The sequence below is a fragment of the Sus scrofa genome, chromosome 12 (genome assembly GCF_054392235.1).
Source record: "Sus scrofa isolate SSC_HxYL_T2T_F1_AM1 chromosome 12, Sscrofa_HxYL_maternal_Yorkshire_Landrace_v2.0, whole genome shotgun sequence".
NCBI lineage: Eukaryota > Metazoa > Chordata > Mammalia > Artiodactyla > Suidae > Sus > Sus scrofa.
In genome coordinates this window covers 14,777,405-14,802,848 of record NC_139394.1, presented here as the reverse complement: position 1 = coordinate 14,802,848, position 25,444 = coordinate 14,777,405, and the positions used below count along the sequence as shown (strand labels likewise).

The following is a 25,444-nucleotide window of genomic DNA, read 5'->3' as shown; positions in this document are numbered from 1 at the left end:
CTACACCACAGCTCACTGCAACGCTGGATCCTTAGCCCACTGATAGAGGCCAGGGATCGAACCTGCAATCTTGTGGTTCCTAGTTGGATTCGTTTCTGCTGCACCACAACGGGAACTCCTTAAATTGTTGTATTTTTTTTTCCAACTTTTTTTTCCCTTTCTTTTTTTGGCATGACCCCATGGCATATGGATTTCCTGGGCCAGGAATTGAGTACTTTAACCCACCATGCCAGTGGGCGATCAAGCCTGCATCCTAAAGCTGCAGGGCTGCCTGCTGCCAATCCCCTTGTGCCACAGTGGGAACTCCTCGGCTGAGTACCCAACAGCACAGACTTGTGAGGAAACTAACAGAAGCCAGAGAAAGAACCACTTGAAAGGAACAAAAAGAACAGTCCTTGGAGCTCATACAGGAGGACCAGGAACAGTCCTGTATTCCTGTAAGTCAGAGTGGAAAACCTTGTCATTCTTTTTTGGGGTTATTTTTTGTTTGTTTGTTTGTTTTTCCGCACAACAGGCAGGAAGATGAAACACTGTTCCCATCCTGCCTCACAAAGCTTAGTAGCTAGCCTTGAAAGGATCCCACTGTTCCCAAACGACTTGACTGCACCCCAGAAAAAGCGCAAAAACCTCTACGGGGAATACAAAACTGCCCAGCCACGCAGTGAGGTAACATTCATAACGACTGCCTAACATTCAAGGGCGAGAAAGCACATAGTTACTGGGACAGGGTACCTTTAATCCAGAGAATTGCTACTGAGGGAGTTCCCTTCATGGCTCAGTGGTTAACGATCCCGACGAGGATCCATGAGGATGCGGCTTCGATCCCTGGCCTCGCTCAGTCCGTTAAGGATCCGGCGTTGCTGTGGCTGTGGTGTAGGCAGGCAACTCCAGCTCCGATTCGACCCCTAGCCTGGAAACTTCCATATGCTGCTGGGTTGCCTGGGCCAGAGCTGGTCACGTGGTTGCTGGGCAAGAAGGACACTCCTTTGTGGGGTGCAGGTGAGTCAGTGTGTTGGACAGAGAACCATGGGATTGGGGTTGGGACTGGCAAACAGGAACCTCCCAGTGAGGTGCAGTTGGGTTGAAGGTGGAAAACCACTGTGGGGACCTATGAGATTCACTGAGAATTCATACATGAGGGAGCTTCTACAACTTAATGGAAAGCTTTCAATGGGATGCTGCTAAAATTTGATGGGGATGAGTCCTGGATGTGGCCCATGGGCCATGGCAGCCCGGCCGTAAAAGCAAGAAGCCAATGGAAGTACATTGGAATGAGGGAGAAGCCCGGCTACTGCCTGTGTCTCTCTAGCGCCCTCTCCTGACAAAGCTTAACACTGCTCCAGCTACAAAGGAGAAACACTTTAAGGGTCCAGCTCAATTATCTCAGAGCAGGTGATGAAAACAGATTTGGAGCCAAGAGGGAACAAATTGGTAACTGATACAGTCAGTATAGTCCAATCAGAGCTATAGCTGCTGGCCTACACCACAGCCACAGCAATGCCAGATCTGAGCCACATCTTCAACCTACACCACAGCTCATGGCAACAGCGGATCCTTAACCCACTGAGCGAGGCCACGGATCAAACTGGCACCCTCATGGATCCTAGTCAGGTTTTATTACTGCTGAGTCACAAAGGGAACTCCCTATTGATTTTTTTTCTCCTCATTATGGGTCATATTTTTTGCCCCTTTGCATGTTGAAAATTTTTGATTAGATATCAGATCATGACTGTATCAGAAGGGGAGGGGGAAGAAACAAAACCACGGCAGTCATCTCCTTGCCTCCCCGGACTTCCCCAGTGCAGAAGCTGGGGACTTTTTCATAAAGGGACTGAGTGTACCTATTTTAGGCTTGTGGGCCATATGGCTTTTATTACAGCTATTCAACTGCAACCCCAGACACTGTGTAACAAATGGGCAGGTCTGTGTTCCAATGGATCTTTATTTCTAAAAATAGCTAGCCCGTGGTCTATTGTTTGCTGACCCCTCCCCAAGTTGCATCCAGTGAGAGTCCTCACTGCTCATCCAGCACCCCCAAGTCTCAGAAGGGTTGCCAGAGCCTGCCCCAGGGCACCCCATCCCGCCTCTCTCCTTCTAACTTATTCTTCTCCCAGCTCTCATTCCCCAGGGCCTTGGAGGATGGTTGGCAGATAAATGGATTTATTTAGCCATTGGGATGTGCTGAGAAATGTCCCCTCAGAAGATACATACATTCGAATCCCTGAAACCTGTGCTTGGATGTTCCTTCTACGCAAGAAGTATCCTTGTGGATGTGAAGAAGTTAAGGACCTTGACATGGAAGTTTATCCTGGTGGGTCCCCAAGACACTCAGAAGTGTCCTTATAAAATAGAAACAGAGGGAGACTTGACAGGCAGAGGAGAAGACGTTAGGAAGACAAAGCCGCCAGCCCTGGAATGATGCAGCCGAGGGCGAGGGCAAGGGCATGCCGGGGCGTTCGGAGCTCCGAGGTCTGGTCCCATTCTGCCCTCTGTACTGGGTGATCCCAGGCCAGTCCCGGCCTTTGGTTTCCTTGCCAGTAAAATTTCCAAACTGAGGTAGGAGGAAATGCTGCAAATGCCATTAAGCTTCAGGGAAACGCTGATGAGAACATTCAGCACCCATGTGCTATTATTACCTTTGGGGGTGGGGTGAGGGGGCTCACAGGCGCTCTCAGAGTCTACCCCTGGCAGCCACCCAGCTCTGAGTTTTAGGAATAACGAGAATGATAAGAGCAAGAGCTAACCTTTACCGCACGCCTGCGATGTGCCAGATGCTGTGCTAAGCGTTTTATGTGCCTCCTCCAGAGACAGGTAGAAGGTGTGACCTCCAGCAAATGACTTAATCTCCCTAAGCATCAGTATCCTCACCTCCAAAATGGTACTGCCTTGGCCTGTCCCTCTTTACTCCTTTTTTTTTTTGGCCACACCTGTGGCATGCAGAAGTTCCCAGGCCAGGGATCGAACGCGCCATGACAGCGGTGACCCACGCCATAGCAGTGACACTTGCTGGATCCTTAACCCGCTAGGCCACCAGGGAACTCCACCATGTCTTTATAATGAATGGTGGCCTCAGAAGGGGATGTGCTGCTGTCTCCCAGTGTGAAAACAGCCAAGTGCCCCAGGCATCCACGAAACAGGCGGCACTCCCACACCCACCCTTGCCTGTGGAACTGCAGAATCTTTCTTTGGTGACAGCACTTAAACGCCTGCATCCATGGTAATTTTCAGGCGAGAGCTGAGCAACTTGTGTTCCCATCTAAAATTTATTCTTCCTTCTTTTGTTATTATAGGCTGGGGAAAAAGACATAATAAAAACCCTCTGAGTCTGGCAAAGAAACCCAACATGCAACGCGGTTTGAAACCGGGAGTAATCATTGTGTCTACAACTCTAAAATAAATAAATCAAGGAGTAGCTTTAGAGCCAGTTTTAAATCAGCCGGGAGGGTCTGAGTTAAGAAACATTTCGTTGTTTTTCCTCTATAAATTGCTGCTCTGCCTGGACTTCCTGTCCTGGTTAAAATCCCCATCAACTCCCAGACCCGCTGGTCCTAGACCCAGGGGTGCCCTCAAGATTCCTCCCCTTCTCACTCCATCCAGCTCCAGAGATGTCCTGCCTCTTGCAGCCACACGGTGTGTTCATTAATCCCCTGTCTCCAGGCCTGAACTTGGCCAAGCACCTAACAAGCCAAGGGCTCTTCCTTTTTTTTTTTGTCTTTTTGGGGCTGCACCTGTGGCATATGGAGGGTCCCAGGATAGGGGTTGAATCAGAGCTATAGCTGCCGGCCTACACCACAGCCAGATGCCAGCTGCATCCACAACCTATGATCCACGGTTGGCAGCAATGTTGGATCCTTTAACCCACTGATAGAGGCCAGGGATGGAACCCGTGTCCTCATGGATACTAGTTGGGTTCTTAACCCAATGAGCCAAAATGGGAACTCCCTCAAGGGATCTTTCTGAAACGCAGATGTAAAGATTATAAAGGTGACGCTGAATTACTCAGAACCTACTGGGCGTCTCCCATTTGCTGGTGTTTTTTCATTTAACTCCCAAAGCCTACAAGGTGTTTTTGTTTGTTCGTTTGTTTTTTTAAGGGCCACATCCGAGGTATATGGAGGTTCCCAGGCTAGGGGTCTAATTGGAGCTATAGCCACCGGCATACACCACAGCTCACAGCAACACCAGATCCTTAACCCACAGAGCAAGGCCAGGGATCAAACCCACAATCTCATGATTCCTAGTCGAATTCATTTCCACTGTGCCACAATGGGAACGCCAACAATGTGGTTTTTTATTAGTCCTGCTTTACTAATCAGGCAATTTGCTTACGTAACTTGGTTAAGATCCCTGAGCTGGTAAACAGTGGACCTGGGATTTGAGCCCAGGTCTGTGGACTCCTGAGTGTGTGCTCTTTCCATTTCCCTGCTTTCTCTCAACAACTTCCAACTGACCACAGCTGAGTTTCCCCAACTATGCCCAGGGGACATCATTGTGTAAGACAGAATAAGAAGTTATCTTTAGGAGTTCCGGTCGTGGCGCAGCGGAAACGAATCCGATTAGGAACCATGAGGTTGTGGGTTTGATCCCTGGCCTCACTCAGTGGGTTAAGGATCCAGCGTTGCCATAAGCTGTGGTGTAGGTCACAGACGAGGCTTGGATCTGGCGTTGCTGTGGCTCTGGCGTAGGCCGGTAGCTACAGCTCCAATTAGACCCCTAGCCTGGGAACCTCCACATGCCACGGGTGTGGCCCTAAAAGGAGAAAAGACAAAAAAAAAAAAAAGAAATTATCTTTAAAACAACAACAGCAATAAAGTGTGTGTGTAGAGGAGGTGGCAGGTCTTCCTTTGGTTAAGTGAAATTAATTTGGGGCATGCTCCCTCGGCTTCCCAGTCCTGGAGAACCCCTGGCATATTAGTATATTAAAGGCTTTGCATGTGTCCTGCAATGAAAGAAAGAAACCGGCCCATTTTAACAAGTATCTTGCCCTGGAACCCCTCTGCGCTGAGTACCCATCACGGTGTGGAGGAGCCCTGGGGTTCCTTGGCACACAGCCTGGGAACCACTGGCCTTCCCGCTCAGGTCACACAAGCGCCTGGGCTGGGCCTACCTGCCTCTCCAGTTTCACCTCCTCTTAGGCCCTGTGTCAACCTTCTGCTCACATCTCCTCAAACATTCATAGAGTGCCTATGCATCTGTGCCTTTGCATGCGCTGTTCCCTCCTAGGCTTCTAACCAGAGCTGATTATTGCTCTATTGCACCAGCCCTGTACCCAGCACTCACCTCTGGTACGTTTCTCTAATGAACATTTGTTCCTCCGTGGCTGTCTCCCGCAGAAGGCTATGAACATCTCGAAAAGGAGCCTGAGCTTGATTTCAGAATTAACACCAAGCACAAGTCCTGGTACACAAGTGGTGTTTGCCACTGAGCTTCCTATTGTCTTCTCGTCTATTTTCTTAATACGCTTTTCTGGTTACAAAAGTAATTTGTGCCCACTGAGTAAAAAATATATACATTGTATATATGACATATATGTAAAGAAGAAATACCCATAATCCTACGGGGATCAGGCGAGGGATTCTCAGACAGGCATTAGCATAAGAATGACCAGCCTGAGCTTGTTAAAGAGATGCTCAGACTGCTTCAGGGCCACAGGCTTCTGCCCCGGGGTGTGTGTGCACATGCGTGTGTGCATGCGCTGGTGTTTCATAAACTTCCAGTTGAGCCTAAAACCTGTCCCTCATCAAGGGTCGCTGCTCAGGTGATTTCCACTCTTTTTGTGCTATGAACTAGGTGGTGATGAACGTCTTTGTACGTAAATCTTGTCTATGGGTCTGTTTGTTGCTTTAGGATAGATTCCTAACCATTGAATGATTGAGCCAAAGGACAGGAAGGTTTTTAAGGCTTAAAAACCTTCGAGGAGTTCCCGTCGTGGCGCAGTGGTTAACGAATCTGACTAGGAACCATGAGGTTGCGGGTTCGATTCCTGGCCTCGCTCAGTGGGTTGAGGATCTGGCGTTGCTGTGAACTGTGGTGTAGGTCGCAGAAGCGACTCGGATCCCTCGTTGCTGTGGCTCTAGCGTAGGCCGGCATCTACAGCTCCGATTCGACCCCTAGCCTGGGAACCTCCATATGCCACGGGAGTGGCCCTAGAAAAGGCAAAAAGACAAAAAAAAAAAAAAAAACCCCAAACCCAAAAAAACCCCCCTTCGATTTCCAGAAAGATCTTGCCGCATCCTTCTCCCACCAACAGCCTGTGAGGGCTCTTGTCTCGCCACACCCCCATAATTACGGCCACTTTGGACAAGAAAGAATACGAGAATAGTTGCTATTAAATGTGAAAGAAAAATTGCCTAGCTGGGTGGTTTTGTAAGAGGGACATTTAGCAAGCTTTTGATGCATAATTACTGTTTAATCAAGCCTGGGAATGCACAGAATCATTATTTTCTTTTTGTGCAGGCTTGGTGATTTTGCCAACGAACGCTGTGTGCACTCATCAATTCATCCGTTTTCTCAGGCTGATGGCGCTTGTGTGTTTTCCTGGAAGAGCTTCAGTCTCTCTCCCTCTCTTTCTCCTTTTGCTGAGATATGTAGACTTTAGTTTCTTCCTTCCCAGAGACTCAGCTAACAGGCAGGTCTCCTTGCCTGCAAAAAAAAAAAAAAAGAAGAAAAATGGAAAAGGCCACAGCTCCCTCCGCTATGCTCAAGGAGCAGAGGGTCTCTGCCATCTACAGTGCAGTAGGAAAGAAAAGTGTCCAGGAGGAGGGAACTGCCCAAGACCAAGTCCAAAGGCGGGCAATAGCCGGGCAATAGCCAGTCAAATGTTAATTGTTTTCTGACTTGGTTCTCCGGCTAGAAAGCTTACCTGGAGGATACTCACACATGTGCCTGAGGCTATTTGCAAGGACTTTCCCAGCTGTTTATCAGGGGGGGGAAAAACCCATTAATGAGCAACTGGTTAAATAAGTGAAGGTCCCTAAATATTATGGGATACCAGGCTGTTGCACCAGGCGATTAAAAATAATGAGGCAAAAAGACAACGAGGCAAACCTGTATAGATAGCAGGAAAATATCTACTGTTAAATGAAAACAGCAGACAGAAGAAAAATAGGTTCAGAATGATTTCATTTATGTGAAAGGAAACAATTTATTCAACCGACATTTAAAAAGGAGCTATTATGTGCCCGGTGCTGTCGATAAACTGGCAAAACCACCCAAACCTTGTCCCTCATGGAATGTGCATAAATAACTAGGGCTCATCACTAAATACAAACAAGCCTGGGAGGAATTGTTCACCCTGCTTATTTCTAGGCAGGTGCACTGAAGCAGGGAAATGGCCTTAAGAAGCGTTTTCATATTTGACTTTCCATCTTTCTATATTGTTAGGATGGATACTGCCACAAATGCACATCGTGTTTGTCATTTAAAGTAATACAGAATGAAGAGGTGAAATAGAGGGGAAATGCAGAAATGGAGCCCATGACTCAGCCAAGGCTGGAGACAAAGGTCTGAACCGATTTTCTACTACTGCTCCTTGGACACCATCCCTTCAGCGTCCCACCCACACCGAGGTTTGGTCTTTAATCTCTCCAGCAAAATCAGCAGGAGAAAGAGAGAGAACCAGAGGAGGGGAAGAGTCAAGGTTCCTCCAGCTGTCACCACTTGATGCACAGGTCCTAGGTCTCCTTAAGTAGTTCCTTGTGACTTCAAATGTCACTGATGATAACTCTTTTTCATTCTGCAAAATTTCGAGCCTTAGAAAAGTTACAAGAAATAGTACAATGAACACTTGTATATTCTTCACCTAGATTCCCTAGCTGTTAATATTTTGCTCACGTGCTTTTTTTCTCTCTCTCTCTATAGTATTAATTTTCATCTTTGATGAATTGTTTGAAATTTAGGTACAGACATCATGACGCTTTATTCCTAATACTAGGAACGAGGACATCCTGCATAATCATGGTATATTATCACACTTGGGAAATTGATCATGGATGCTCTCCTAGTCTGATAGACATTCTACATGCAAATGTCTCCAACTGGCCCAATGTTGTCCATTAATAGCTCCTTCTTTTTTTGCTGCACCCACGGCATGCAGAAATTCCCACGCCAGAGACTGAACCCGTGCCACAGTAGTGACCGAGCCACAGCAGTGACAATGCCATCTCCTTAACCTGCTGAGTCACTAGGGAACTTCAAAACTACAATTACTTTCCATATGATACCTGAATTCTCCGCTGGATCCTTGTCCTAGAGATGTAATTTTCCATATCACCACTAGATGGCACTCTAGACAGTCCTTGTCCTTCAACAGCCCTTGTAAAAGGGCAATTTAAGGATTGTTTCAACAATAGGAGTCTTATTGTAAAGCACATGCTATTTAAAATACCTGTATATTGGGAGGAGGGATAAATCTACTATATAAAAATAGATAACCAACAAGTGTCTACTGTAAGTCACAGGGAACTATGCTTACCTTGTAATAACCTAGATTCTTACATTCTTCTGACATTCTTAATGGAAAGAATCTAAAAAAGAATCTAATATGTATCCGAATCACTTGGCTGTCCACCTGAAATTAACACCACATTGTAAATCAACTATATTTCAATAACAAGTAAAATAAAATAAAATCTCTATATGTTTATAAAAGTGGTGTCCTTTCAGGTGTGTCTTCCCATACATGATTTTTTTTCTTTTAGAGCCACACCTGTGGCATATGGAGGTTCCTAGGCTAGGGGTCGAATTCGAGCTATAGCTGCCAGCCTACAACACAGCCACAGCAATGTTGGATCCTTAACCCAATGTGTGAGGCCAGGGATCGAACCTGCATCCTCATGGATACTGGTCAGATTCGTTTCCGCTGAGCCACGATGGGAACTCCCCATATATAAGTCATAATTACCAGGGGAGGAGTTCCCGTTGTGGCACATCGGAAACAAATCCGACTAGGAACCATGAGGTTGTGGGTTCAATCCCTGGTCTCCCTCAGTGGGTTAAGGATCTGGTGTTGCTGCGGCTCTGGTGTAGGCTGGTGGCTACAGCTCTGATTAGACTCCTAGCCTGGGAAGGTCCATACGCTGCGGGTGTGGCCCTAAAAAGGACAAAAAGACAAAATAATAATAATAATAATAATTACTAGGGGATATTGTTCATGAGGATTCTGATTCAGTGGAACTGAAGGAGGTCCTAAGATTCTGCATCTCTAACAAGCTGCAGGGTGGTGGGTGGTTGGGATGCGGCTGGTTTGGGGGAACAGGAAGGAGCAGGGCTTAGAACAAGCATAGGAAAGAACCTATCTATTTACAATTAGACAACTTTTCTTTTTCTACCAGAATCTGCAATGCAGCTGTTCTCACCTCCTGCTCCCTCCTTCCCTCTCCCAAAGCCCTGTGGCGTCCTTGCTTCTGCAGCACAGGGCCGTTGCTCTAGCTCATCTCTCTGTCTGGAATCTCTTCCCCAGATGTCCTGCTTGGCTAACTTCATGCCTTTCCCCAAATCTCACTTCTGACCGAGACTCGCCCGACCACCCTGTTGAATATGGCCCCTCCCCGCCCTGCTTCCAGTCCTTTCCTCTCAACCCCACTGACTCTTTCCATAGTCCTCGCCACCCTGCACACACCATAGATAGGCTTGTTATATGAATCCCTTATTTCTGTCTCTCCCTGCTCAAATCCAAATTCCATGCGTGGAGGGATCTTTGTCTCTCTTCTTCTCCAATGTGCCCCAAGCACCTAGAACAGTATCTGGCACATAGTAGGTTCACACACACACTCACAATTTGTGCACCTCGGTGGAACTTCAAGGTGATGGAATCCAATCCCTTTATATGGTGGGCGAAGAAATGATACAGAAATGGCCAAGGCCCCCCGGACTATAGGTAGAATATCTTGCTTCGTCTAAATGAATATAACTTAAAAGCAGGACTTGTTTCTATCTGTTAAATTTTAAGCTATCATTTTGATTTTTATAATTTGTGTTAGGCCATTCCCCAAAAGGATCTGAAGCAGCTGACAAGATGAAATGTGATATAACACGGAGCAGCTAGGAATTAAAATGCAAGCGATACCATCTAGAGGAAGAGGGAGCTGACATTAACAGGCCCTTGACAGTAGTTAATTACCCTAATGGGGAATAGAATTTGGCTCGGAACGCTTTGGCAGCCGAGTTAAACGGGAAGCACGTGGGGCTGCAGAATGTTCGTTGTCTGTCCTAAGAAAGCCTGAGCACCGGGCAGGGACGCACTTCCAGGAGGAGTTGAGTACAAACACGGAACTCTGGGTGACATCCATTGAGCCCCCAACTGGCTAATGTTTACAAAAAACCCAAAGTCATTGTTGAAGAATGCGATCCTTTCATCTGGGCAGACTAAACATAACATGAAATCACCTGAGCGCACTATGGTTCAAGGGAATTCTTGTCTGATGCTCTACCTGAAAATACGGATGAGAGCTTAGAAAAATCTAGAAGACAACGTAGATAAACCTGTCAAGGAACGTTGTTTACAAATATCTGCTATCTCAGATCTTAGACAAACACTGAGTCACAGGCAATTCGTGGGTTGCATTTTCATATGTTCCATATTTATCGAGTTTCTAGCTGTAAGTGTAATTCTCTAACAAAACATTAGAAATCAACTACACTCCAATATGAAATGAAAATTAAATGTAATTCTCGTTCCTTTATCCCTAGACAGCCCCCTGCCCCACCCCCCAAGCTCAGCTAGACCGAGGGCAGAAAGAACAGGAGGGGAAGTCATGTCTGTTTCTTTTTTTCTTTTTTCTTTTTTTGCTTTTGAGGGCCACACCCATGGCACATGAAGTTTCCCAGGCTAGGGGTTGAATCCGAGCTACAGCTGCTGGTCTATACCACAGCCACAGCAACATGGAATCCGAGCCTTGTCTGCAAACTACACCACAGCTTGGGGCAAGACCAAATGTTTAACCTGCTGAGCAAGGCCAGGGATAGAACCTGCAACCTCATGGTTCCTAGTCGGATTCGTTTCTGCTGTGCCACCACAGGAACTCCTCGTCTAGTTCTTCAAATTGCCTAAAGTATTTGCTAGGGTGTATTCTGTATCCGAAAGAGAGAGACGGCACATCCAGCAAAGTCACCTCTTCTGGCCACTGGGAATTATCCTTCATGATTAAGCAGGGATTATTGCTGTATTTTCTGCAGATGCTTTTTTAAAAAAACGGTTCTTTTACAAAGTCTCTGAATATCCTGTGACTACTAGCCAATTTATTTTAATAAATGATGATACATTTTTCTTATACACCTCTTTAAAAAAATATGTAAGGATTTCCCAAGGCATTTTATTCTGCCCGATGCAATTAAAATTGCTTAGGAGTTCCCTTGTGGTTTGGTGGGTTAAGGATCTAGCATAGTCGCTGCAGTGGCTCAGATCACTGCTGTGGTGTGGTTTTGACTCCTGGACTGGGAATTTTTATATGCTGCAGGTGCAGCCAAAAAAACTACTTTTTTCATTTTTATTGATGAAATACAACACAGAATTTGTTGGGTATTATTTCATGTGCTTTTTGGTCATTTGCATATCTTTTTTGGAAGTATCTATTCATGTTCTTTGCCAATTTTAGTATTGGGTGATTTTAGGAGTTCTCTATATAGTCTAGATATGAATCCCTTATCAGATATATGATTTTCAAATATTTTAAGATATTTATCAAGGCATTTTTTTCAGTCTAGTTAACTGTGGCCATGTCTTCAAGGGAGCCCCACTGAGTCCTCTTCTGCCCATCACAGACGTATCACACATGGAATGTTCTTTCTCCACCCAGCATTGGTTCTGCCACACCGACAGCCCTTGGCTGTGAGAGGGCCCAGGGCTTGAGCTGGCAGTAGGTCAATGTTGGCCGCCTGGTGCTGGATTCTATTCCAATCAAACCCTGGGCTTTTGCTGGGATGGCCTGGATTCCACTGCTTCAACTACCTGCATCAGCTGTTTCCATCTTGGAAGAAGAGACCAGATTGGGTTTGCCAATGGGCCAGCTGTGTGCAGAGTGTGGTGGGGAGGGCTGCCATCCTTGAGGACTGGGAGGCCTCTAACCAGCTTTTGGTCTGTGCTGGTCATTGGTGGGCTCCTGTTTCTTCAAGGTGGCTGCCTAGAGAGGCATCTTCCACAAGCCATGGAACATGCAGAGTGCTGCACAAACCCACGGCTCATTGTTTGTTGAATAAATGCTGATAAGCAAAGGTGACGTGTTGGGCCGTTTGGAATCATGCTGCCTTGATGTTCACTTTTTGATTTAAACATCACATCCCCATATGCCAACACCTCCCACAAAACAGAGAGAAGCACCTGTGTTGGTCTTGGCACAGATCTGTTCAAGGGCAGGGCCGGGGCATTTTTGTCCTCTGCTGTGCGTTGCACGTGTTTGTGGGTGTGCATGCGTGTGTGGGCGAGCACAGGCATGCGTGTGTGTTCACGCATATGTCTACTTATGTTTGCTCATGCACCAGGGGCTGGACAGTCACATCAACTCAAGACAGTACCTGGGACCCGACAGCAGACCAGTGAGTCCCAACCTGTTCAAGGATAAGGAAGGATTCTTCTTCAACAAAACAAATTGCAAGAGTTCGTGTCATGGTTCAGTGGGTTAAGAACCCGACTAGTATCTATGAGGATGTGGGTTCGGTCCTTTGCCTTGATCAGTGGTTAAGGATCCAGCATTGCCATGAGCTGCAGTGTAGGTCACAGATATGGCTCAGATCTGGCATTGCTATTGCTGTGGTGCAGGTCAGCAGTTGCAGTTCCAATTCAACCTCTAGCCCGAGAACTTTCATATGCTGCAAGTGAGGCCCTGAAAAGCAAAAAAAAAAAAAAAAAAAATTGTAAAGACTCACACATTAACTTAATCGTCTTCTCTGCATGTGTAAGTTGACCAAAAATACATCCCCATGCATCTGAAGACTTTTTGCAAGGATTCCCAAGCTCTCCAGATCTGGGGAGCCCCTTCCCAAGTAGCCCTTTAACACTGGAAAGGGAGAACTCCTGTGAACATCTGACATTCTAGCAACTTTTCTCCCAAACAAGCATGACTGAAAAATGTGAGCAAAGCATCCCAAGCCCCAGAGACCACATCTGCCTGGTTCTCTGATGCATCTTCTGAACCTAGCATAGGATCAACACCTTAACAGGTACTGAAAAAGTACTTCTAGCAAAGATATCCGATGAGATGAGGCCCCTGAGTGGCTGGCGAATCTCTCTGGTCTTGCACACCAGTCAGTTCAAAGCTCTGCGTTGAAGGCCTGACTTATCAACCTCAACCTGGTTGTGCAACACACCTCACGTTTCTTTATTATCATTCAAGGAAATAGAATCTGTTCCTGGGCTCCCATTCTGCCAGCTGTTGAGAAGTTTAATGGTGGCCTCCACGGGCAAATCCCTTCTCTCCCTATTGCTGCTGAAGAAGCTGGAAGGATCCTGTGGTTCCTGGAAAACAGCGGAAGGAAAGGGATTCTGGTCGTGGTCTCTGCTTGAGCTCCCCATAACTCAGGCGCCCAAGGTCCCTAGCAGATAGGTAGCTCCCCAGGCTCCCTGTCACATGAGATGCGAGGGGGTCTCTGCCGAGGCTGCAAGCCCCGGGCCTCGTAGCCAGTCTCCCTGGATGACCTGTGCTGTCAGACATGTCCCTGAGGGCCCAGCCTCCTTGGTGGGAGCAGCTCATTCTTCCCAGTTTGGGGGACCCTCCTTTGCCGGCTGCTCCACGTCCGCCACTCCCCCACCACAAGCTTCCTCAGGTCTCAGGCTGGACCTCCTAGGGTTGTGCAGGGTGGCAGGGGCCCAAGGACCCCACAGGGAACTAAGTACAAACGGCACCTTGGTGACTGGCTGTGCCACAGGGGCTGCTGAAGGACCGCCTGCCTCTTATCTAACTCTTCCGGGTTGTTCCTTTCTTTTTTTTTTTTTTTTTGCTTTTTATGGCTGCACCTTTGGCATATGGTGGTTCCCCAGGATAGGGGTCCGATCTGAGCTACAGCTGCCGGCCTACACCAGAGCCACAGCATCTCAGGATCCGAGCCGAGTCTGCAACCTACACCACAGCTCACGGCAACACCGGATCCTTAACCCGCTGAGCAAGGCCAGGGATTGAACCCTTGATCTCATGGTTCCTAGTCGGATTCGTTAACCACCACACCATGACGGGAACTCCAGGCACATGTACTTTTAATTAAGGGCTGGTAGTGTGACAGCATCTAGAGATGTGTCAGATCCTGGCTCATGGCTTGTCCTTACTTTGGAAGGCACCAAAACCCACTCTTTTTCCTTTTTCTAGAACTCAATCCTAGGCTCCTTCAAAGCCTCAGCGTGGGAAGTCTCCTCGATCTGCAAATTCTGGCCCAAACAACCCAGGCCCTGAGGAGAGGAGTGCTGGTTGTACAAGAAACTAATGGAATAGTTTTTGGCACTAAACCAGACCCTCCTGTGCCAAGAGGTTCCAGGAAAACTAGCTCATCCCAGGACTGGGAGGAAGTAAGGCAGCAACTAGGGACTTTTTTTTCCTAATGAATCCAATAAATCCTTGGAAAAATAATCCACCAAAGGTCAGATATAGATAGAAAACATGTTTGTGGGCTTTGGGAAGCATTTTTTTTTTCCTAAAGAGAGAGAAAAATAGAAAATATTCTATGTATTGGCTCTCAAAATAAAGAATGAGGAATATAAAACATATAAGAAATATATAAACTTCAGTTCTGTATTACGGCCAATTGTGGAGCGGGGAGAAAAGGCAAAGGCAAACCGGAGGAGGAAAAGTAGAGAGAGAGCAAGCAGGGAAAGGATGAGAGAAGCGGGAAGGAGGACTTCGAAATTCAGAGACGAATTCCAGGATGTGTGACATCTCCAAGGTCATGGAGTTAACCAGTAGCCCAACTCCTATTCAACGTGCCTTTTGCTTTTCTTTAAGTTTTTTTTTTTTTTTGTCTTTTTAGGGCTGTGCCTGTGACATATGGAGGTTCCCAGGCTAGGGGTTGAATTGGCACTGTAGCCGCCAGCCTACACCACAGCCACAGCCACGGCTAGATTCCAGTCGTATCTGCACCTACACCATAGCTCATGGCAACGCCAGATTCTTAACCCACTGAGGGAGGCCAAGGATTGAACCTGCATCTTCATGGATGCTAGTCAGATTCGTTTCCACTGAGCCACAACGGGAAAATTCTCCTTTAAGAGTTTTATTTATCTCCAGCATCTTTCACCCTTTCTGAACATGGAGCTAATTTTTCTATGCTATTGTCAAAGCTCACCTTGAAATAAAGATTCATTTCCCATTGGATTATGAAATGTGTATGAAGGGATGATTCACGCTTTAGAAGGACATTGGACTCTGAAGCCTTTCAAAACACTTATTGCCTCTTCCTTTGGCATAAACAGTCTAATGATTTATTCCTTTTGAGAGATGAGGGTTCTCTTTTTAACACTGATATCGCCATTTATGTCTTTATTCTCAGCAATTTTTTTCAAGGCACACCAGGTCCCACTTGGGACATTGGACTTAAAACTGTCCGTGAAGTATGCTCTTTGATGAGAAATGGGTTGACCACGCTTTCTGGGTTGTCAACTGACATCGGGTCATGTGGAGGACCCATGCCTTTTTAACGATTTCACAGTTCCTAACACTTTCTTGGATCACGTCTCTGAGAAACTGATAAAAGCTAGGGACTCTCCCAGGATATCACGTACTTGCACAGCCACACGCACCCACTCTCGGGGGAGGGGGGTTCACAGACACCGAGCCCGACAGACCCCAGCTATGGAGACTGTCCATAGCTGGGGTCTGTCCATAGCTGAGCAGCCTGCTGGGCATTCGCCTCCCCCCAGGTCGCTGTCCTACGTGAGCCTCATGGTGGTACGTAAGCAAGGGCCGGACTGATCTACAGCAGAGGCTGCCCGTCCAACATGCTAATGACACTGCTGGAGAGGCTCTCTATTTTTTTGGTCCACTTGGGGCCACACCCACGGCATATGGAGGTTCCCAGGGTAGGGGTCGAATCAGAGCTATAGCTGCCGACCTACACCACAGCCACAGCAATGCCAGATCCAAGCCACGTCTGCGACCTACACCAAGCTCACAGCAACGCCAGATCCTTAACCCACCGAGCGAGGCCAGGGATTGAACCCGAAACCTCATGTTTCCTAGTCAGATTTGTTTCCGCTGCGCCACGACGGGAACTCCCCTCCCCTCACCCTTAGGTCATTGGTTAGACTCACCTTCCTCTTGGACATTTCCGCTGATCCCTCAAAATCCGTGCTAGGAGCCCCTTCTCTGGGCCCTCATTTGCTTTGAATGTCTCCATCACCGCCTTTGTCCCACTCTTGGAACTGGCTCTCTGCTCACCTGTGTCTCCACTGGATTGTACCGGAGAGCAGAGGCCATATGACTCACCAGCGTCCTATTCCCAACCTTGCCAGGAACACAGGGCGTGATGGATGGATACAAGCTTGAGCAAATACATGAATAGCTGGCTGGTTCAATGCAGGGCTGCTCACCTTGGCACTGCGGGCATTTGGGACCGGATATTTTGTCATGGGGGCCTGTCCTCTCCATGGTTGGATACTTAGCAGCATCCCTGGCTTCTGGCCCCATCCCCACCCCCACCCAACTGTGACCCCTAAAAATGTCTGCAGACACTGCCCAGTGACCCCTGGAAGGCAAAATCGCCATGATACAAAACCACTGCTTGAATGAATGAATGTTGACCTTGGGGTCACTTTGCCCATCTTGAGTCCAGGTCAGGGAGTGAGCGATCCGTTCATCAGCTCCTGCCGATGGAGCACTCAGTATGTGCTTGTCAAAGGGGCGGCTGAACTATGGCAGATCCTTAGATGAGGGGGAAAACATTCCACTGGGCCTTTTCTAAGTGGTCTGTTCTTTAAGGATCTATGACACTGTGAGGACACATGAGGGAGCTCTAACAAGCTCCATGGCCAAGGTCCTTCCTCTTGGTCAGGGTGACAGGCCGCTCTGGTGACGTGATGAGCTCAGGCTTAGCCCCTCGCTTATGCCATTGGGTTAGGACCGCAGAACCAGGATCCTGGGTCACAGGGATTTTTAGCCATGAAATCTACGGTAACAGATCCTTGTGTCCGTGTGTTCCTCAGACATTCGGACTGAGGGGGAGAGTGTGAAAGGCCCACTCGTACGTCGGTCATAAACAGGGTGACAGGGTCTTCCCAGCTTCCATGGAAACGGCCGTGCTCTGGTGGCAGCAAGGGACTGAGGGACTGACACAGGGGCTCTGGGACTCCCCGAATCATCAGCACATGGACTCTCAGGTTTGGAGGTTGTTAGAGATGGTCTAATCCTTTGTCTCTGCCCTGATTCCATGGCCCTGAAAACGGCGAAGTCATACAGCGTCTTTGTGATACAACATTGAGTGTGTGCGTCCCTAGCTTCCATCATATTTCGAAAGGAATCGAAATCCTCCAAATGCTAAGAACCTGTCATCTAACCTCCTCATTTCAGAGATGAAGAATCTGCAGCTCAGGGGTTAAGAGGTTCCCTCACGTTTCTGTAGCTGCAAGCTGGCAGAGCCAGGACACACACTCAGATCTCTCTCTGCCTCAGGCCCAACGGGTGGGGCAGTGAGGTCTGGTCTGAGACCACAGGGGAAGGGGTCTTGAGCCTTCAAGGGCTGGAGGGTGCTTTGCCAGTGGGATTCCCAGATAAAATGTAAGATGCCTAGTTAAATTTGAATTTCAGATAAATGAATACTTTTACAGTATAAGTATGTCCCAAACATTTTTTTTTTTTTTTTTTTTTTAGGGCCTCCGGTGCGGCATATGGAGGTTCCCAGCCTAGAGGTCAAATCGGAGCTGCAGCTGCCGGCCTACACCACAGCCACTGCAACACCAGATCTGAGCTGTGCCTGCAGCTTACACCACAGCTCCACAGCAACGCCGGATCCTTAACCCACTGAGCAAGGCCAGGGATTGAACCTGCGTCCTCATGGATACTAGTCAGGCCCGTTTCCACTGAGCCACAATGGGAACTCCCTACATGGGGCATACTTATACTCAAATGTTATTTGTTGTTTATCTGGAATTCAAATTTAAATGGGCATCCCGGGTTTTAGTTTAGTTTTTTTTTTAACTTTTTTTTTCCGCTCAATCTGACAACAGCATAGCAGTCGTCAGCTGGGAAGCAAACACTGAAGCACCTGCCGATGGATATTAATGACTCAGACCACCTGTGACTTGAGGGAAGGCCCCAGAGGCCCTGGCCTGTGTGAGATGAGACCTGCTTGTTTCTGCGACTTCCGATGATCTGAGGGGTCCCTGGGCACTACAGATATTCCATCTGTGTGGGGCTCTCAGAAGATGACATCTCACAGGTCTGTGAAGAGTAAAGATCAAATTTATTTAATACAGCACCCTGCCGGGTCCCTGCGACTGTGTCGCTGAGGAGGACAGGGGAAGTGATTTCGGTTAGGTGTGCTCACTGGGGCGATCCCACTGCAGCCCACCGTCCATCCACTCAAGACACCATCAGAAACGTCGGAAGATCTCGGGAGACCATTCCTTTAGCAAGGAATACATTTTTAAAAATTAGTAAGAAAAATATGCATTTCCTTTTTCTATTAAAAAAAGTATTTGCTGTAGGCTACCATCTTCCCATCCTTCAGCCGTCAGCAGGTAGAGAAAGAGAAAGAAAGGGGAGAGAAAAACAGCTTAAGAACATCTGTGCTTCGTCCAACTTCATTTTCAATTTGGTGCATCGCCCAGAAGGAGCCTTGTCTTCAAGTCGGCATCTCAAAGGGGTTGTGCCCGAGCAGCTCTGTTTTCGCATTTGTGGCAGGCGAGGTCACAGAGGGGACAGGGTGCAGCTGTCAAGTCCATGCCCGGTACTTCCAAGAAACAAGGACTGCCCAGAACCACAGACCTCAGAAGGACCACAGGCAAAGAGAAAAGCTAGCCCCTATGCCAGGCCATTCGCTAGAAGTGATTGACTACAAATCAGATACTGGTTTCCGTGTATCAGGGTACTTGGAAAAGTTCTTTATCTCTGTACAAGACAAAATATTCAAGTTTCAAAGTGTCCCAATGGCCAGTTTACTCTGAACCTCCGGCAGCTGCTCTCCACTCCCAGGGATGCTCCAATGCGGTGGGAGGCGGGCCGGGTGGGAAATTAACCAGCCCCACCGTTCTCTCTTTATACCCAGCATAAATGTAGCTAAGATGGATTGAAGAAGTGGTGACTTGGCCTGAGGAACTGCTACATTCAGTGGGAGCAGGGCAGGTTCATAAATAAGTGCGCAAAACTCTTGGAACACAAGGACTGTCCGCTCTTCTCAGAATGCGGTGTCCTCCCGGAGAGGAGCGTCTGCTCTGCGGTCCTAAGTCCCATCAAGGGAGCCTTCCGTTCTCTGCGGTGACAAGAAACAAGACACACTATGGTCACACCCTTCAGGATGGAAGCCTGGCCCAAGGGGACAGATATGCAAAGAGCAGAGAGCACGTCACAAAGGAACTGCAGAGCCCACACTCATCTCTCTTCTTTCCACATTTGCTGTGTAGCGCCTGCAGCCTCTGTTTCCCACGGACACACTGCACATTGCGCTGGCAACCCATTTCATCAGGCACCCGCTGCGCACTCCAGAGGAAGGCTAGTAACCTTAAGAGGGACCTGGTTCCTTGCTCCAGCTCTGCCTCCAACATGAGGTGAACCCTTTCGAGGTCTGTTTTTAAATTTTAAAAATGAAGGACTGGGGAGTTCCTGTCGTGGCTCAGTGGTTAACGAACCCAGCTAGCGTCCATGAGGATGTGGGTTCAATCCCTGGCCTCGCTCAGTGGGTTAAGGATCCGGCATGACCACAAGCTGCCGTATAGGTTGCAGACGAGGCTCGGATCCCACGTTGCCATGGCTATGGTGTTGCTAGCCGGGCAGTGAGGTGGGTGGATTTTGATGAATGGATGCAGCAAGGAGGCTAGAGTGGAGCATGCTGGGAAATACTGGCGTAGAGGGGCCCTGGGCAAGAGTGAGTCCCAAAGAGCAGGCAGCATCTGAGTCCAGGGCTCTGGGCCCTCTGTGAGCACATGGCACCCCGCTGCACGTGGGACTCTGGGAAGTCAGAGCAGGAGAAGTCGAGGGGATAATCAGGTCTGGGGACCCCATGGCCGGGCTGTCTGTCTCCCTGAGGGCTGGCTGAGATGGAGTCCCTGTATTGATCTGGTCCTGCCGGGTCTGAGAAGCCTCTCGGAAGAGGATGAAAGCCCGTGGGGCGCCAGCTGGAAGGCCAAGGCTCCGTTCCTCGTTTGCCAGGAGAGACCCAGGCCAGCAGGCCAAGAGAGCTGTGTCTGCTCCAGGAGCTGGAGGCCTGCCAGTCCTGGCAGCTACCCTGACTCCATTTCCTCTGCTCTGCAGGCCCCAGACCAAGTCCTTCCCCATTCACCTCCGCTCCCCTCTTCCCGGGAAGGGAGTGCTCGGCAAGTGGCCGCAGGACCAGCTGCCCACATGGGACGGGCTGGGCACGGTCATTGGCGATCCGGGGGTTTTGAAATAAAGGCGAACACGTTCACATCCAAGGCCTGTGCTTAAATCAGAAGCCAGCTGTCGGCCAAGAACGCTCCCCACTTCTGGCCGGAACGTGGTATGGACACTCTCAAAGGTCATTTTGCTTCTAACACTCCTGGGGTCTCTACTTCCTGGCGTCTAGAATGGGCCGCTTCTCAGCACTCCCAGTGAACCAGATCTGTGCTGGGTGCTCACTGAACCCTTACAGCAACCAAGTGAGAGGGTTTTTTCCCCTCCAGTTTGCAGATGAGGAACCCAGGCCCCCGAGAGGTTAGGAAATCTGCCCAAAGTGGCTCGAATAACAAAGAGCCATGAGGGAAAAGTCGGGTTTTAAGGTGGGGCTCTGCTTCCTCAGTCAAAGCTGGCTTGGGGGTGAAGCCTGCGCCTTGGGTCAGCAACACCTACATTCCCCTCACGTGACCAGGGCGTTTCAGGGCCAAGCGAGGTAAATTCCCCATCCACACCCTATGCTGCCAGAGCGTTTGAGGAAAAGAACTTTAGATTAAAGACTAGCTTTTCTACGCTGGTTCGCAGGTGGAAGTATCTCGCACATGTGTGTCTCATTTAACCCTTAAGACGCTCTTTAGTCAGTAGCTCTGACTATTTCTGTTGTCATGGCCACCTCCATTTTGCAGATGGGGACGCTTGGCTGGAGAACTGGAATTCATGCCTCAGTCCCTCAACCCCAGCGCAGGGCCTTTCCCATCACCGTCCAGCTGCCTGCTGGCGCCCCAGAAGGAGGAAGGTGAGTTGTAAGCCGGGACTGCCTTTTTTTTAGTAAGAAGGTAAGCTCTCTCCAAGATCCTGAGAGCCACGCAGGTCCAGGTTCATCCCTTTAAGGACAGCGTGTTCTCGTTCACGTTATCTGTCTGCCTGGGCCACAAACACGATTTATAAACAAGGCAAAAATGGCAGAGGAAAAATGAAGTCAGAAAGTGCCATTGAAGCAAGTCAAACAAAATACTAAATTAGTATTTGGCTAAGTGGCTATCTCATTGTTAAGATATTTCCTCCAATATGTTTTCAGAAGCAATGGCCATTAAACAACTGAGAATGATCGCCAGGTTTGATTTCAGGAAGGAAATCCCCTCCCATTTCCCTGCTGGGCAATTCAATTAATTTTCTCCTGACCCTCACCCGCAGATTATTAGCGAGACTATACCTGCTTCTTTCACAAACAAAATGCATTCACTTAAAGGTTCAAAATTCCTTTCCCAACGGCTGGGAACCCCTGCGCTCCCCTCAAAAGGCTTTATTATGTGGGGGAGCAGGACCCGCCATGGGTGAGCTCTCAGGAACATCCTGGGAGCAATCTCCTGGGGAAAGAGACAGTTCTGTCTGTGCTAGAGCTCAGAGCGTTTGTCCAGAGAGACCGATGGGAGAGGAGACAAAGTCAAGTCGATCCCGTAGGTCCAGCAGACCTGCCTTGGGTGGACCCAGCCCAGCGTGCTGTGGCGGGGGAACATCTCTTTATCTGGGTTCCACAAGGCCCATGGAACAAGGTTCTCAATCGTCACTCTTTCAAGGCCAAAGGCTGGAACAGTAACGTCACTTCTTGGAGGGAGTCTCATGCTGTGGACTGGCCAGGGACATCTGGACACCTAGGTTTCTTCCCTTTTTTTTTTTTTAAGGTCACAGCTGCGGCATATGGAAGTTCCCAGGCTAGGGGTCGAATCAGAGCTACAGCTGCCTGCCTACACCACAGCCATAGCAACTCAGAATCTGAGCTGCTCTGTGACCTACACCCCAGTAACACCAGAGCCTTAACCCACTGAACGGAGCCAGGGTCAAACCTACATCCTCATGGATACTAGTTGGGTGACTGCTGAGCTGCAATGGGAACTCCCAAATCTAGGTTTCTAGTTCTGGCTCTGCTGTTAGCAAGCCGGGTGACCCTGGGCAAGCTGTTCTGCCAATTCAGACCTCAGTTTTCTCACCTATAAATTGGGCCCCCAGTCCTTCCCATGCAATAGCATCTGCCTTCAGGAATCTGGGTGGGCCTAGGCTAGAAAAAGACATTCGCTTCATTCCTCTTTTCCTCAAATTGATAGGCTTCCTCCATAAAAAGAATGTCAGCGGCATCCTGCCTGTCAAAGGCATAATGAGCTCTCTGTTTCACAAGAATTCAGACTTGGGCAAAACAAAGGAAGCCTGGGGGCCCACTGGAAGGGCTACCAGCAATCCTGCTCAAAGCTCTTCCCAGACCTTAAAGAGGTGGTTCCAGAGACAAACTTCTGGTTTCTTAAGATGCTAGCTGCTCAGTTAGTTAACTCCTGCAGGGCTGGGCTGCTCATAAAAAGGTCAGGAGCAGGAAGATGGGGAGGTTGCAAACAAAACTCTTTTTTTTTTTTTCACATTTACATAATTTTATGACAGTGTATTGTTATAATCGTTCTGTTTTGTTATTAGCTACTGCTGTTAATCTCTTAGTATGCTTAATTTTAAAAGTTTTTTTATTATACTGACTTACAATGTTCTGTCAAGTTCTGCTGTACAGCAAAGTAACTTGGCTACGCATAGACGTACATTCTTTTTTTCACATGATCCTCCATCATGTTGCATCACAAGTGACCAGACATACTTCCTTGGGCTCTATATACAGCAGAATGGTCTTTGCAAAACTTGAATCTGGACCTCTGCCCTTCTTTTCCTCATCCCCATCAGCCAAGGGGCAGCTTCCTAAGTCCTCTCCTCCCTACAGAATGAAACCTCATCAGAGGTGATGGAGCCCGTCACAAGCAAGCCCCGATTTCTTTCCCCTGTCACCGTCACCCTTGTCTGCTCCTATTCTGAGCTGCCGGGAACTGCTCCATCCCTCACGCCTCTGCCCTGCTGATCTCTCTACCTGGATGCTGTGCTGCTGTACGGGCTCATTCTAAATGACCCCTCCTTGGCGAAGAGACAGCTAACCAGGCAGAAGGAAGTGCCCCGCTGTTTCCAGGGTCTCGGAGGAGCTGTTATCACTTTGCTTTCTCATCCATGATCGGAAATCTGATTCCCTCACAGGGTCAAAGACCTTGAGCGCCCCCTGCAACAGAGGGTCTTGTGTGCGAGGGTACCTGTCGGATGCTTCACTTCTCCAGGCCTCCCCGGCCCCCCCCTCCCCCACCCCCCCATCTGCCTCGCTTTCCAAGGACCTAGACCCTGGAGGAAAGAGGGACTTTGCGAGCCTGGAGCTGAGTACCCTGGACTCCCGATCCAGTGTGGGGTTTCCAGGCTCTCCCTTCACACGCGGGCTGAGCGGTCATGATGGAGACAGTGGGAGAGAATCTCAAGATCGCAACTGGCCTGGACACCTGGCTAACCTGAGGACCAGGCTAGTCAGAGGAGCCGGGGCTCCTGGTCTAAAAGAGATGGTGGAATTGGTGGGGCTGCGGAACCGGGGTGAGTCTGAAAATATTTCACTGTTCGATGGAGTATTTTTTTAAAATAATGCATAGGAAATGTGTACTTACAGAATATCTGTTTTCCACTAAATCTGCAAAACAAAAGAAATCATGGAGGTGAGCAATACCAAGAGCACATGTTAGGCTTCTCTACCCCAACGTCTTGGCAGGGGGTGTGGATCAGTCTGAACAGAAGGGAAGGAGGGAGGGGGTGGTGGTGCAGGAGATGCCAGACCCTCAAGCTCACTGGGTACTCTCCCAGTACGACTCCTTTACCCACAGACAGCTGCCCCGGGGCCCTGTAGCTCCACATGACAAACGTATAAAATCCCTGGCAGTTTGACATTTGACTTTTTTTGTGTGTGTCTTTTTAGGGCCGTGCCTGAGGCACATGTTGGTTCCCAGGCTAGGGGTCCAATCGGAGCTATAGCTGCTGGCCTACGCCACAGCCTCAGCAACACCAGATCTGAGCTGCGTCTTCGACCTACACCACAGCTCACGGCAATACCGGATCCTGAACCCACTCAGTGAGGCCAGGGATCGAACCCGCAACCTCATGGTTCATAGTCGGATTCATTTCCGCTGTGCCACGGGAACTCCGACATTTGACGCTTTAAACCGTTTGTGAAAAGAATGAATAGCGCATGTTATTTTGGGAAAAAAAACAAAAACCAAAAAACAAAACCCTGAGAACTACAGAAACATAGAAAGCAGGTAAATATTAACTCTGGTTCCACTGTTGACTAAAATGTCTTCCAGTCATTTTCCACTAAGTGTAGGGGGCTTCTTGGGGGGGGGTAGTTATAATTATAGTCTGCCATTTTATAGTCTTTCTTTTTCACGTAATGTGAAACATATATATATGTTTTAGCTGCACCCATGGCACATAGAACTTCCTGGGCCAGGGATTGAACCTCTGCCACAGTGGCAACCCCTAGCTGCTGCAGTGACAACACTGGATCCTTAACCTGCTGAGCCACATGGCAACTCCAGACATAATGTGATTTTATAAACATTTCCTGGTACCTTCTTTGTTTTGGAGTTTTTTTGTTTGTTTTTTTCCTGGTACCTTCTTAAACATAATGTTCTGGTGGCTGTGTAACCATCATTCCAGGGATACGCAGTTATTTACTTAACCAGTTCCTTACTTTTAAAAATTTAGGTTCTTTCCAAGGTTTTGCTATTGTAAATAATGCTGCCAGGATCCTCTTTGGGAATAAAGCTATTTCCATACTTCCTATCGGTTTGTCTCTTCCCAGGAGTTGGGGAGTGGGGTCAGTGGAGAAGGCAGAAACAGGGCCAATGCCCTTGGCACCTGTGGTCCAGGTGCTGCCTGAAGAACGGGCCGCCACATCCCTTTCCCCCGGGGAGCCTCGTCTCAGCTACCCAGAGACCACACTGTCCCCAGGCTGGAGCCCACACTGGGACTGGCCGCCCTGCCAGAAGGCGATGCCAAGCATGCCCGGAAGAGGGTGAGAAAGACCAATGAGAAGAGGGGACACTGCGTTGAAGGTGAGCGACCCACCT

General features: G+C 48.5%; 1 protein-coding gene and 2 long non-coding RNA genes across 7 annotated transcripts in view; 1 reads left to right on the top strand and 2 right to left on the bottom strand.

The window, feature by feature from the left end:
* Positions 1–13,292: 13,292 nt before the first annotated feature.
* On the bottom strand, positions 13,293–16,360 carry LOC106505408 (uncharacterized). The gene is made up of 2 exons (XR_014820978.1): positions 16,229–16,360; positions 13,293–13,450 (listed from the first exon to the last, which is right to left on the bottom strand). It is a non-coding gene; the product is annotated as an uncharacterized LOC106505408 (long non-coding RNA).
* A 1,996-nt stretch (positions 16,361–18,356) lies between these two features.
* Positions 18,357–25,444, bottom strand: part of PECAM1 (platelet and endothelial cell adhesion molecule 1) — a 55,943-nt gene continuing 48,855 nt past the window's right edge. For 2 of the 5 annotated variants that reach the window (XR_014820304.1, XM_005668680.4), the window contains 2 exons: positions 23,987–24,009; positions 18,357–19,383 (listed from right to left, as the gene is read on the bottom strand). Coding sequence is in view for 4 of the 5 variants with exons in the window: in XM_005668680.4 (XP_005668737.2) it covers positions 19,354–19,383; positions 23,987–24,009 (53 nt within the window). In the remaining variant the exon portion in view is untranslated. 5 annotated transcript variants of the gene reach the window in all.
* On the top strand, positions 19,509–25,155 carry LOC110255989 (uncharacterized). The gene is made up of 4 exons (XR_014820970.1): positions 19,509–19,693; positions 20,382–20,607; positions 21,167–21,276; positions 23,233–25,155. It is a non-coding gene; the product is annotated as an uncharacterized LOC110255989 (long non-coding RNA).